The sequence below is a fragment of the Mytilus galloprovincialis genome, chromosome 2 (assembly GCF_965363235.1).
Source record: "Mytilus galloprovincialis chromosome 2, xbMytGall1.hap1.1, whole genome shotgun sequence".
Taxonomy (NCBI): domain Eukaryota; kingdom Metazoa; phylum Mollusca; class Bivalvia; order Mytilida; family Mytilidae; genus Mytilus; species Mytilus galloprovincialis.
The window spans coordinates 69,097,050-69,112,185 of NC_134839.1; the positions used below are offsets into that span (position 1 = coordinate 69,097,050).

Below are 15,136 nucleotides of genomic sequence, written 5' to 3' on the forward strand. Positions count from 1 at the left end.
GATGCAATGTGTAGTCTAGTCCACGTAAAAAAACCCCAACACATTTGGCGACATTGTCTATAAAAGGAGGTTTTTCGTTTATTTGCTACTTGGAAAGATAAATATAAATATGTATCAAGCACTTCTTATCTGAAAGAACTTATTTTTAAGTTGTCGAATGTTTACTATTTCTAGTACCTTATATTTGTTTGCTTTTAAATCCGTAGATCTTTTTATCATGGCGAATTAGAAATATGCTAGGATGACTGGTTCACCAGGCACGTATTTTCTGTGACAAATCACAAACTAAAACATTTAAACGTTTCAAAGTCAATAAACTACTTAGTATTAATTAGGGGCGTCACCAAAAAAACCTACACAAAACAAGATGTGCTAATACTATTTCATTTTCAAACAAAATATTATTGAGATACAATTAACGGTTTTTCACGAAAAAATCTTATAACATACGTTAACATTAACTTAATTATCACCTTGACTATTCCGTCGACCCGAGAATGAAAAGAAAGGTTAAAACACAATCACTTTTGCTTTGACGCATCGCTATACTTAACAATCAATAAACAACATAATTAGATGAGTAATATGTATGTTTGTTCTGTTCAAAAGGATTTACTCCGTCCGGAAAATTGTACATATTGGCAAATATCTTTGAATCACTGTGGTATAATGAATTCTCTCGTTGTGACGAAAAGAAGTTCTCCTGTTTGACAACTCTCTTTCTTTTCGCTTGCTTTCTGTAGCTGTAAATATAACAATTATAGGTATTATTAATTTTCAAGATTGAAATTCATTTGAAGTTTATACGTCCTTTTATGGATCTTTTTAAAACATGCCACAATCGAATATTTTTTTTTTATAAAGATGTCTATCAACTATTCTGAGACATACAGTTTGTAATAAATTTGTCTCTGACACTGTTAATATAAAGTCATATGAAACGAGTGACTAGTGAAAAATAATGTTTATCCAATGCTTAGTCTTCTGTGTGTTCACGATTTTATCACTTTTTACGCAAATATATCGTATAATCGTCAATTTTTTTCTCTCTGTCTGTTATGAGGTGAAAAAATGTCAGCTACTTAATTGTCGTGTTTTGAAGTCGTACTTTACCGATTGTCACCTTATAGTGAACAATCAACAAAGAAGCATGGATAGTGAGCCATTTTTTAACATGTACAATCAGATAATTGTTTATTTTAATGACAGATTCATGCGTATTGCGATCACCGGATGTTTACGAAACGGGTCACGCTAAGGTCACTTTGCCTACGGAAAATATGTCGGCAAATTGCTTTAAAAAATGTAAACTTCTTCTAAATGTGGACAAATTAAAGAATTTTCTTCATAAAAAAGTATATGTACATAAGTTTTCTAATGAAAACTATTCATTTAGTTATAAAAAACATATGCAAATATTTTTTTTAATTTGAGGTTTCATATGACTTTAACATGCTTATTATACATGTACATCACTTCATCATTGATTATTTTAATTTGTAACGTTATGGTTTTGCCAATTACTACATGTTGTACTGTAGGCAGATGTTGGCATATCTTTAGTAATCACTTTAGTTTATTTGCAACAATTTTGGATTCAATCTGCCTATTGTAATGACAATAAGGATTCATTTATATATTTTAATTATTAAACTTAACAGCTAAGAAAGTTAAGTGGCATTAGCTATGACTTAGACATAATATTGAAATATGATTTTGTTTGTTTTGAACATTAAAAAAAGTTGAAATGATATTTATGTTCAGATTTATATCTGTCATCATTTGAATAGATGTTTATCCAAACTCACATTTTCAAATTCAAATTGGCTAATTCACATTTACTTAGACAGTTCTACTGAATGTTTTAGAGCTAATGATATCCGATTCGATATTCCTTCTTCTTTTTTTATAAACACAGAATATTTAAGACATTTTCGTTTAGGTACTAAATTGTCCATATCAAAAATGTCTGCCTCTAAATTTAGCAGCATTTTATACAACGACGGTAGCACAACTACAGTAAAGTGCAATTAATTTCATCACTGCATGTTGGATCATTTTTTTTATATCGAAATTTAGAGTTCTAACGTTTTATTTTCACAGCACATTGGCCAGTCGGAATAGCACTTTGTTCTGTATATGTCATTTTTTCTGTTTTCGATTTTGCAGTGCTGCTCATTGGTACTTTCTTGACGTCTCTTTTTCCTCACCACAGCAATGATATATTTAAGGATCACCAACAATGAAAAACTGATTAAGTTTCTGTTGGAGTGAAAACAAATTTGTGATGTGTTATGAAAAATTAGTTTATTTATCCACATTGCATTCTCCTGTGAAAAATTTGTCCATATACGTACAGAAAGTATTACTCTAAATAAAATATCTTACCAAGCTTTGAACAGCAATACAAATATAAGAATAGTAAACATGAGAATACCCACACCAATCATTGAACCACTGATCATAACTGAAACAAACATAAAAAAAAAAGTTGCACTATTAGTTTCGAAATTAGTTTATTTTGTACAGCAATATTGAAATCATAAATATTTCTTTTTCATTGCACGATAACAAAATTAGAAATTGTCATTAAAGTGCAGAAATTCTATTGTGTATGTACTCAACATGGGATTAATTCGTGGAGCTCTGGTGTCAAATATCATTATTGTGCGTCTTAAGGTGGTACCCAACACTTTCACTAAAATTAATTTGGCTCGTTTAATTTTCTTAAAATGTTGACAATGTATTTACTTTGACCCTTTGAAAAAAATATAAACATTTCAAAAAAATTAAAACAAAAGTTTTATCAGAAAAATTACACTGGTTATATAGCAGTTTGACAAACACTGCTTTTGATCAATGTGAAGCTTAATATTCCCTTATAAACACAACGTTATTAAAACGTTTAGCTGATTTTACAGAGCTATCTCCCTATAGTGTTAGGTACCACCTTAATACAGTGACATCCTGTTTTTATATGCATTTTGTTTGCTTAGAAAATGTCTGTGCTTGATTAATATTGGCTGACTGTGTCCAGTTTCATGTAAAAGATTTACATAGAATTTATTCGGAAAAGTTTTTTTTTATTGAAATTTCATTCACAGAACAGTTCAATCGGATTTTTTTCCAATCCTAATAAAATAACATCGGTATGGTTAAATAACCATGGTTTCTGCCCTTATATATATATATATATCTTTCAGTAGTTTATAAATGAATAGAGATTTCTTCACAGTTTGAAATATAAATATGTTTATTATTTGTGAGGAAGAAACTGTTGAGCACCTGAGAAATATTTTGGTAAGAGTTCGAATTGCTCGGACTTCAAGTTAGTGACTGTAGACCAACTTATTTTCGCGTATACTTTATTTTGCGTTCAGCTTTTTCTAGTCTATTTCGCGGCGATTTAATTTCGCGATTCTCAAATTTATTTGAGGTAGATAGATAATGAAAATATTTCCATATTTGCGTTATATTTCTGCTCGCGAAAGTCGCGAAAATAAATTGCTCACGAAAATAAGTTGGTTTACAGAATTTGTGGACTGTTGTTGCCTTTTCATTTTTTTTCTTTTTAGCCATAGTGATGTATTCTTTTCATAGATTTATGACTTTTAATAGCCCCTAGTTATATGCTCAGAATTTTTTTCTTCGAAAATTAAACAAATTGTTAATAAAAATGCAAATGGAAAATATGGCTTACCTTGATAATTTTTGCTTGGACTTTCAGCAACAGCTTCTTTATTGTTTACTTGTAATTCATTTGGTGTTGATGAGGTAGATACTTCTGTTATTTTTGATGTATGATATGTTGAATGCGCGATATCTGGTAAACGAACTGCTTGTGAAGATACAGTTGCAGTAGTTATTTGTGAATCATATGCATTTTCTTCTGTTATTGTTGTGGATTGACTTGACGTTACATATTGGCTTTCAGTGATTGACAAAGAATTTGAAGACATCGTAACTTTTGTTGAGGTATCATCTGCAGATGATGTTAATACCGTAAAAGTTTCAGTGGAATGCGGATTGTTCGTATCACCTTTTACAGTAATGGAGGATTTATATGTTGCATCCACCGTTGAATGAATTGTTTCCATTTTTGAAAATTTCATACTGGCTGCAACATTGGTGTAATCCATCGTTGATGTCCAGTCAAAGAATTTAGAACTCTCTTGTGTATCTTTTCCAAAAGTTGTAGGTATTTCAGTAGTAGAAATAATTAACGATGTCTGCTGTTGATGTTGTTCGGTCGTTACAGAAAGTTCATCAAACGTACATTTAATGTCATTAGAATCACCAACTGAAAAACATAGTGAATATATACGAATTTCAAACACACAACAAATGAACGGTTCATTGTTTTAACCAAAGTTATTACTTACTCCAAACATAAATGGCATTAACCTGATTTCGTATCAATTGTTTTTTTTTTTTGTTTTTTTTTATGTATTCAATTCTCTTCGATTCCTTTCAACTTCGTAGGTGATTTGGCGTCCCAAATCACTAAGAGCTTCACTGATGAGTGTATGGAGAAAAATCGTCGCCTTGCATACCAAATGATAAATCCTGAGATTTTTTATTATTTGAAACAACCGGGTCAATGCAACTGCCGATTGACATACCCGGCGGTTTCACAAACCCAAGAGTCAGCATTCATTTGTATGGTCATATTTTGTAAATTCAAAACATTTTTCCTACGACGAAATAGATGACTTAATTAAAATTAACATTATTTTTCGGAATTTTTGGTTTTGAATGCATTTCTAAAAATGGTTTTAATGGCCTTCCAGCTGTCTTCAGTCTAACACTAATGTAGAATGCTTAAGTAAACATCTTTGATGATTTTTTATATAGTATATTAATATCATGTTTCATATTACATATGATATATATATACGCAAACCAAACCAAGAAGAAAATCAATAAAAAAAATACCAATTCAAAAAGTTAGAAAAAAATTTAAAATAAATTCCAAAGATCACCAAAAGCACTCATCCAGTTAAGGACGGCATTAGCTACGAGTCAACACAATAAGTTGAAAAAAAATTCAAATACATTCTGTTTATGTTTCTAGCTTTTAACTAAATAGAATAGATGATATGTTTCGCTATAATAATTGTTGGTACTTTTTCTAAATGTTCTCAAAATAAGCTAACAAAAACTTTGTAGATACAATCATGTGTTTAAAATGCAACATATGATGTGACCTCAATTGGTCAAAGAGTGGGCATTTGCTCAACATTAACATTCATTGAAAAGAATGTCAGCTTTGTTAGGTTCACCAGAGAAACCAACAGAATTAATGAACTTTATTCTCATAAACTACATGTCATAGTTACAGAGAAAATATCCATTTACAAATAGACTGATATATATCTAGATGGGTTAACAAATAACTTAACATGTTGATAAAAAAAAGGCTCTGTCCCTAATACTTAATGATATTTTACGACAGAAACGATGGATACCTTTGTTTTTACAAATTGTCATCTGATGCCGCTTTTAGACGTAAAACATGGGTAAATCAACACAATTCACTTTATTGGTGAAACATATTCTGTACGAATATCAATGAAATTAATTTGTTTCAATTTAATAAAATAATACCTCTGCATATATATGATATTTCAGCTGCACAACTTCCTTTTATAAATGATTGTCCTACTCCAAATCCATAGATCCATGCAGTCCGGCATTCAAGCGATGTAAATGTTGTTTCTGTAAAATATAATATAACCGAGTATCAAATAAACGTATTATACGTATTTTTCGTTTTTTTACGAAATCGTATATGGTACAATCATAATAGACCAGATAAATAATTTTTTTATGAAAGGAACTCAGTAAACTATAGAATATTCACCTTAAACTAAATCAATCATCGAAGAAACTTTTCACCAAAAACCAAATAACGTAATATTTAGCATCTAATATGTCTTCATCAACTTCCAAAAACCCGACATGACAAATGTATATCACTTCGAAAGAGAACTAATAGACTGATTAATGTAAAAATAAAACAAAAAAAAAAAAAAAAAAAAAAACAATAAACGAAAAACGAAAAAACGAAAAACAAGTATCATATACAGTAAAAAATTAAAACAACAAGCTGAATAAAATGCATAATTCGTAGTGATTTTCTGGATTAACCATCATCAGGAACGCTAAAAGACAAGTGTTGAAACCCAATGATTAATAATGACCGAAACAATCAAAAAGCTGTATAACTAAAAATAACGTAATATAATAGTCTAACCATGTAACAACAACACTAACAAACGACAACCACTGAATTACAGGCTACATGCACATACAGTAAAAGTAAAATCACAAAAATACTGAACTCCGATGAAAATGCAATACATGAATTTGAAACTAGTGGTAATTATCAATGTTCCAACAGGAAACCAATACCTGTTCCAATAAAATAAACGATACTCTTTAATTTTGCACAACTAGTGGACACTATCGAGTTATCTATTGCACTTAAATACGTTGATTAGCCGAATTCAGTAGTGTCACAATGGAGAAAGAGAGAAGATGATTGTTGTAGCAGTTCAATGTTTCTGGGGTTCCTTTGTTTTCTTCTTATAGTTGAAATGTTTTTGGTTTGCGACCCGTATTTGTTGTCGCTTAACCGATTTATGACTTTTGAACAGCGGTATACTACTGTTGCCTGTATTTATTACATATGTTGGACAAATCCGTTGTCATTTGTGACACAGATGTCTTATATTGGCAAACTATATTTTTATCTTTATTGTTAACTATTCGAAGGGAAGACTTAAATTTTACCATTGTCTAGGTTTGGCTATACTTTCGGTATTTTATTTTAGTTTCAATAGCTCTTTAACTATTAGATTTAGACAAGGTTTTTATCAATATTTTTATCAACGACTTCACTACTTTAACTTATTCAACAAAAGTATCTACATTAATCCTTAAAGGAGGTATTTGAGATTTACCGGGTTTATAATGAAAGCTTTTTCATAATTCGATGCTATCATGATTTTTTTTTTGCAATAGAAAGGTTCAATTTTCTGTTTCATTCTAACTAAAACCGACCGGTCTGAAAAGTATGCAATGGCAAATTCAAGATGATAGCTGAAAATTTGTACCGATTAGAAAGGACATTTGTGAATTTAGTTTTTGGTTATGTGGTGTTGCTGTAGTTTTACAAACACAAACGCTTTTGTATAAAATTCTTAGGATAGACGGTATGCTATGTTTATACGCATACCGAAAAATGTCAGCCGATAAAAAGAGGCAATCTAAAAAAGGGGTTGAAAAGATAAAGACAACATCCGGTCCAAAGGTAAATAATAAACAAACAAATAATTGTCCTTAAAAACCTTACACAGAAAACAAAAGACTGTACAACATGAGCAAATGTGCTCCAAAAGGATATTAAATACTAAAACAATCAAAATATCTCATAAATAGAATGGACAACTACACTTACGTTTTTGGTAAACGACAGGGTTTGGAGTAACTCCACAAGTTTCGAGCCAATTTCCTGGACAATCTCCTGTTTGACAGTCACCAACTATGGTCAGATTGTTAAAATGACTTTCATCATAGCAGTAACAGATGTTGCTCTGAAATTATGAATTATATATATTTTTGTCACATTTATTATTTGCTGTTTATATCTCTTTGGCATATTAGATCATATTAAGCAAATTGAAGAAAAACTACGTCCGTATCTACCAAATTCAACATTTTAAAGACATAACCATAATTATAGTAACTGTCATACCATTAATATGCGATTTAGCTTATTTTGTTTTTTACATTTCCAACACTAAATACATGTACTGTAAAAAAATTGCTTACGAATATTATACGTAGGAAATAACTAGACTACAGACATGTTTTTTTTTTATTATTATATGCTTTTTATATGAAGTTCAATATCAACGTATATGACAAAGTAATCGAAAGACATTAACCCTCTCCCTTTCACACCGGTACAGCTTACCAGTGAAACCGATTTCAAGATTTTTTTGGGAACATTTAGACTTGTTTAATCGCCATTTGCTGACGTACAGGTGTGGTTAAGGGCTCAAATTAATCCTCAGATAATCAGCAATGCGATTTAATGTGCATCAAACCTCTATCATTATTAGTTAATAAACAAGTCGCCCCTTACTGATGTGTAATTTTTCTGTAAAAACCATTTATTTTTCTTCGAATTTTGAGGAATATTCTCAAAAAGAAGTGCAAAGAAAACTGCTCTTTTAAGAGGATTTATGACTTTTTTCAGTAACTGTGCAGTGAGTTTTTGAAGAATAGTATTAAACTAATAGTTCTAACTTGTACACTAGTTGCAAATGTAATTTTTAGTGTAGCAGCGCAATAACAAACTTGAAATACGCTAAAAATCTGAAGTCATTTCTTAAAGATATTATGCGAAAAGAGACAAAAACCGCTAAAATATTCTGAATTTTTTTTGCAAAGTTGAAATATATGTAACAAAACATGGTTTCGTAAGTGTTGCGGTATACTAAAGTTGAAAACACTTTTGTTTGAATAAAGGAACATGTATATTTCAATGAAAAAATGACAGTTTAAAGAGTGGATTCCTCCTAGATTTGCGTAAAATTCATGCATTTGGCAACAAAAAGTTATCATCTGAACACATAATTCCAAAAAGAAAACAAACTGGGTGAGAATCTTTATATTATTATTTTTTTTTTAATTTCTTCCGTAGCAGTAGACTTAAGTACTTAAATTTCAATAAATTCACTACAATGCCAGTGGCGCAGGGGTACGCTGATTTATCTCAAGATTGAGAGTTCGAATCTCACTGACGGAGTTGGAAAAATAATTTCCTATATTAACTTAACTTAACTTAACTAAAGTTAAGTCTTAACTTAATTTAAGTTAAGTTTACTTTCAATTTCAATTTCAAAAAGGAAACCTACGAAAATTTTTTTAAAAGAATGTGTGTGCAAAATTGCCCCCCCCTTTTTTTACCCCCTTTGCTCCATCGGGCTCGGTCAAGGGTGTCCCAGATGAATTTTCCCTTGTAAAAACAAAGTTTAGGTTGCTGATTGATTGAAAACGAATTAGACAAATAACTAGGATCCAAGTTTGAAATCGGACAAAAAGAGCGTCTAAAATCAATTATTTTGAATGTTACGGACATCGATATTTCAAGGCCTATAGCACGTTATGCGACTATTTATACCACTATGATAACTTAAATGGCTTCAACAGACTCGAGGCATTGTGTTTCAACCAAAACCTGACCCACCAATATGTCTCTGCACGACTTTTTGCCCAAGGATTTCGTATTTTTTCACTTTTTCTCCAACAGTCACGTGACTTTTGGAAATATACCACGTGACCAAAAAATGACGAATATTTTTTGAAATATTTTACTAATTACCTTTCATTTGAGCCCAACATGCGCATGTGTATGACCATTGATGCGAATGCTGTATTCATTTAAACTTCGATAATGTATTTTCGATAAGTAAAGGTCTAAAATGCATGAAAGAGAAAGTCATTAAGTAAATGACAATGTAGTCAAAACAATATTAATGTTTCCTCTTTTGGGGGAAATGTCAATTCATATTGTAATTACTTAGTTAGCATTGAACATAAACCTTTATAAGTACTCTAAGTAAGTTCAAAGAATTTTCTAATGTAATTTAGTAAGAGTCTTTTTTTGGATTTTTAAGATGCTATTTTGAATTAAAATTTTGCAGTATCGGTAAAGAATCTTTTTTAACTTCCTTTATCTGCAAAAACTAGATATACATATAAAGTCAATGTTTTAGTTCTTATTTAGACATTTTTAAAGAAGGTTGGTGAGTTTATTTTTAGGGAAACATAAGATGCTAAGGACCGTAACAAAATTCTTTGAAAGTATCAATTTTTGTTAATGCAAAAGATGTTAAATACACTCACTGAAGTGAACAAAGTTTTTCCAAATATTTTCTAGCAAACCTCACAAGTTTTACATGTAGGATGCGAAAAGACAAAAATCGCCATCTAAAAAACTATTTGTTTTTATGAAAAAATGAAATTGTTCCTCCCGTTGTTACTGTTGTATTGTTTAAGTTTCATGTTTTCTATTGTGTGTCAAACTTGTATGTCAAATAAAGTTGAATATCCCGTCGATTAATAAATTCCAAAGATGTTTTTTTCATATCAGTATGATTATTCAAAGTATTTACTGTCATTGCTAATGAATCAATTAATTGATAAAAACAATTAATTTCAACTTTATGACGGATTTCAAGGGAAGTATCATTACTGTTGATTCATTTCTGTTCGTGGGTATCAATTTTCGTGGATTGAGGAAAACATTTCTAGGATATTTGATTTCGTGATTTCGCCAATCTCTGCATAAAATGCCTAAAGAAAATGTGTAATTCATTTAACATTTCTATTCGTGGTTTACCTGTATCCATGATAACCACGATTGGTACCCGTAAACAATAATGAATCCCCAGTACACAAGGAAAGCATAAAGTCATGACACTTTGATCGGGCTCTTAAACTGAGATGGTCACTTTCAAGTTCTTATTTTATTTAATATGGTTGTTTGTTTATGAAAAGCGTAATGCCATAAACGGAACATAATAAAATTACAATACAAACCGTAATTCCAAAGTATGTAAAATCATCATGTGTACAAAAATCTGCACAGACAGCTAAATGTTTATCCAATGTCTGCTCTTCAGGTTGTGTTTGCTTGTTCCAAATCCCATCTCTACATTTATCATCTTTTTTAAATGAAAAGCAATTTGTTAAACATGCATTTCAATATCCGTTTACCATACCAATTTACTATTCGAGCAGTTAGTTACAGTTTCATGTTATCATGATGTTCAAATGAAAGAAGACACATTTGATATTGTAAAACGTAAGACTAAAAAAAATCATCATTCATACTGGGGAAATAAACTCTATATATACGTGCATAATGTGCGCCATACACATGTTTCGTCTACAAAGGACTTATCCATTTGTCACACGTTTTAATTTATCACCTAAAAAATCAGAATCAGAAAATTTTTGTATACTAGTATATATCTTCTATACTATTAAACGAGAAGACCTCATTTTGTGTGTCGCTTCTCTTCTTTCCACAATAAATTAATCATCATGCTTTTGTGTCCTATATGTACAGTGCATAGTCGCATTTATCATCCATTCATATGAATATTCAGATTGAGTTATTTTGGGAGAAATACGAGAAATAAGGCGTCCGGATATTGTTCCGTCATTGGACGAAATTTTAAGTCAGATTGGACTGCCGGTTTGCGTTTTTCTGTATACTTTGAAAATACATATACTACGAATAAAGTGTATTTTCTATCTGCTATCATTTTCAAGTTAACTTTCCACGGTGGTCACAGAGTTTATTAAATAGAGAGGGTCTGTATAATATAACATGACCGCCGTGGATCGATTAGTAATCAACAGTGAAAGTAAAAAGCAAATACACTTTATTTATAGTAATGAATGTTCATAATATATAGATAAGTGCATATTCATGTGTAATAAAATTAATAGAAAAAAAGTGGGAATTTTGGAGAAAAAAGGAGGAGCCGGGCTAGAAATCAATTGTCCTGTCCCAAAGTACCTATGACTTTTGATACCTTTTTCTGAAATTCTCCAGTCATTAAATCTTTTACAAAAAATCATTGATTACAAAAAAGAATATGTTCTATGATTGCCAATGAGACAACTGTCCACAAGAGACCAAAAATGACACAGAAATTAACAACTATAGGTCACCGTACGGCCGTCAACAATGAGCAAAGCCAAAACCGCATAGTCAGCTTTAAAAGGCCCCCAATGACAATGTAAAACAATTCAAACAAGAAAACTAACGGCCTTATTTATGTACAAAAAATGAACGAAAAACAAATATGTAACACGTAAACAAACGACAACCACTGAATAACAGGCTCCTGGCTTGAATGTTCATAGTATATTGAATGTATGTTCATATTTAAGTTAATAGAAAACAAAAAAAAAATGGGAAAAGGAGGAAGAATAAAATAAAAAACTGAAATTTCCTCTCCATAAATACCCATGACTTTTGATACTTTTCCTGAAATTCTCCAGTCATTGAATCTTTTACACAAATTCTAGCCACAACACTTTACATAATTTCATCCACGCCCTGAATGCCCGCGATTTCGCGGGTGTGTTCTAGTAGTAGTCTAATTAGTCGAATCTCTATATCAATAGTCTGTCAACACGGAGGTTGTAAATTCGAACCCCGCACATGATAGATGCGTTCAACTGTTATCGTGATTGACTAGGATTGTCTGTTTTTCTACCAAAGATCGATGGTTCAATTCCGGGAATTCCACCTTTGTCCTTTGTCAACAAATTAAAAAACTGACCAACATGATATAGTAAGTACTATTTAAAGTGTCGTAAAACACTCACTAATAATAATAAAAAAAAAAACATTACAAAAATGTTAACTTATTATGCAGATATGATATAGAAGTTGTCTGTACCTAATTACAATATTTAATACCTCTTGAATGAAATGTTGATTTAAAAATTTAGCCAACTTCATCTTAGTAATACTTAAAGGTAAACTTTTCCTGAGGGTGTAACATAACAGTACTATGCACCGCATGTTTCCATATACTTATGGTTGATGTCCTAAACATGTTTTGCACACTTTAAAATGATCTATAATATTGTGAAAATCTTCGATGAAAATTTTGTTTGAGTAAAGTGGTTTATTTAACTTAAAATTGAAACTTATTAAAGTGATGGAAATATATATAGATAATGAATGTAAATAAAGTTATGTTTTTTTCTAAAGCCATCATAATATTAGTTATCTTGGTGTAATCAGGGGTGTACAGAATTTTACACCGTTGTTGAAAATTCATACACCCTGAGGCGCAGCCGAACGGGTGTATGAATTTTCAACAACGGTGTAAAATTCCGTACACCCCTGATTACACCAAGATAACGAATTTATTTCTTATGAACAATTCCTTTACTCATTTTGAAACCAGGACGTAAAATTGTAAAAATGGTAATGAAAAACTTCCAGCGTAATATTATTTCAATGTCCATGTTGCTGCACATTGTCAAATACTTTTTACTTTATTTTTGGAAAAATTCTGAAAATTTTTGTGTTCTTTTGAGTTTACAAAAAAAAAAAAAAAAAAAAATATTTAAAAAATTTTTTTTTTTTTTTTAGCATTTTCTTCTTATTATTTTTCTTCTAAATTTTTGTTTTTTTTTCTATATTTTTTGAAAATTTAATTTTTTATTTTTTTTTGGCAAAATTTAATTTTTTTAAAAATTTTGGCAAAATTTTATTTATCCCCGGGTGAACAAGGGTGGGGTGCTATTTACACCGGGGTAGTCAACCAATCAGATTGCAGTATTTTTGCTGCATAAGAAATAACTTTATTTATCACTTTTCAATCATTGATTTCTCTCAACCTAATGATTTCGTAACTACGACGAATAAGGCTTTTTCCAAAGTATAGATCAGAGTTTTGCCTATTGATTTTACTCGGATATCTCAAGGTTTCACAAGATTGTTAAGCTGTAGTTGAGTCTCCTCATCACTGTTTCAATGCATTGTATTGTATTGTTTTTTAAACGACGCGCGCGTCTTGCGCAAATACAAAATTTCATTCTTAGTATCTTTTATAAGTTTATCAATGAAAAAAGCTGCACAACAGAAAGCACTTCTATCTAAAAACAAAAATAAGGGAAGATCGTTTTAAGATAGCTTGAAAAACAATAAAACATAAATGCTTCTTCAATGACCTTAGTAAATGAATATACATATCCAACAACACAACATTAATATTATGTATTTTTACCTACCTACTATTCTATAAAATGGTGTACCAGTCCAAATACCCCCTAATCGAATTTGGCAGGTGTTTGCAGTGTCAATAAATAACTGTCCATATTCAAGCATGCTTCCTCCAAAACTTGCACAGTGAGACTCGGCGTCGTAATAACTGACTAAACTTTCCGAGTAATATACTGTTGAGCTCGCCTCTGAAACTAGAGTTCAAATTAGGGTTGAAAATAACTAAAAATAGCACTTTTCTTTGTTGATGTCATATTTTCAAACCATTGTGATTCAAAAAAGAAAACAAAAAGAAAAAAAGAAAATATATCAGAAATTAATATTAGCTTTGAATCATAGTAAAACATTTTTTTTCTGATATAAAATTGAGAATGGAAATGGGGAATGTGTCAAAGAGACAACAACCCGACCAAATAAAAAACAACAGCAGAAGGTCACCAACAGGTCTTCAATGAAACGAGAAATTCCCGCACCCGGAGGCGTCCTTCAGCTGGCCCCTAAACAAATATATACTAGTCCAGTGATAATGAACGCCATACTAATTTCCAAATTGTACACAAGAAACTAAAATTAAAATAATACAAGACTAACAAAGGCCAGAGGCTCCTGACTTGGGACAGGCGCAAAAATGCGGCGGGGTTAAACATGTTTGTGAGATCTCAACCCTCCCCCTATACCTCTAACCAATGTAGAAAAGTAAACGCATAACAATACGCACATTAAAATTCAGTTCAACAGAAGTCCGAGTCTGATGTCAGAAGATGTAACCAAAGAAAATAAACAAAATGACAATAATACATAAATAACAACAGACTACTAGCAGTTAACTGACATGCCAGCTCCAGACTTCCATTAAACTGACTGAAAGATTATGATTTCATCATATGAACATCAGGCACAATCCTTCCCGTTAGGGGTTTAGTATCATACCATCATAACATATATGAGAAGAACATAACCCGTGTCATGCCAACAACTGTTTTTAGAATAAATGTGTTTAGTTCCGATGCAAAGACCTTATCAGTGACTCAATATTAACGCCAAAATATGCAATCTTTAATACTGTTTCTTAATTAGTATTTGATTTGAACATATGTATTTCAATATAATTTTATACTTCTATAAAAGAGGGACGAAGGATACCAAAGGGACAGTCAAACTCATAAATCGAAAATAAACTGACAACGCCATGGCTAAAAATGAAACAGACAAACAGACAAACAATAGTACACATGACACAACATAGAAAACTAAAGAATAAACAACACGAACCCCACCAAAATCTAGGGGTGATCTCAGGTGCTT

The 15,136-nt window shown here is 31.0% G+C and overlaps 1 protein-coding gene across 1 annotated transcript; it reads right to left on the reverse strand.

The window, feature by feature from the left end:
- Positions 1-466: 466 nt before the first annotated feature.
- On the reverse strand, positions 467-12,059 carry LOC143062531 (uncharacterized). Its single transcript, XM_076234197.1, has 7 exons — positions 12,056-12,059; positions 10,615-10,739; positions 7,463-7,598; positions 5,608-5,718; positions 3,701-4,300; positions 2,389-2,467; positions 467-743 (listed from the first exon to the last, which is right to left on the reverse strand). Exons 1-7 carry the CDS (start codon positions 12,057-12,059, stop codon positions 557-559), a joined length of 1,242 nt encoding a protein of 413 aa, XP_076090312.1. The 3' UTR covers positions 467-556.
- Positions 12,060-15,136: the final 3,077 nt, after the last annotated feature.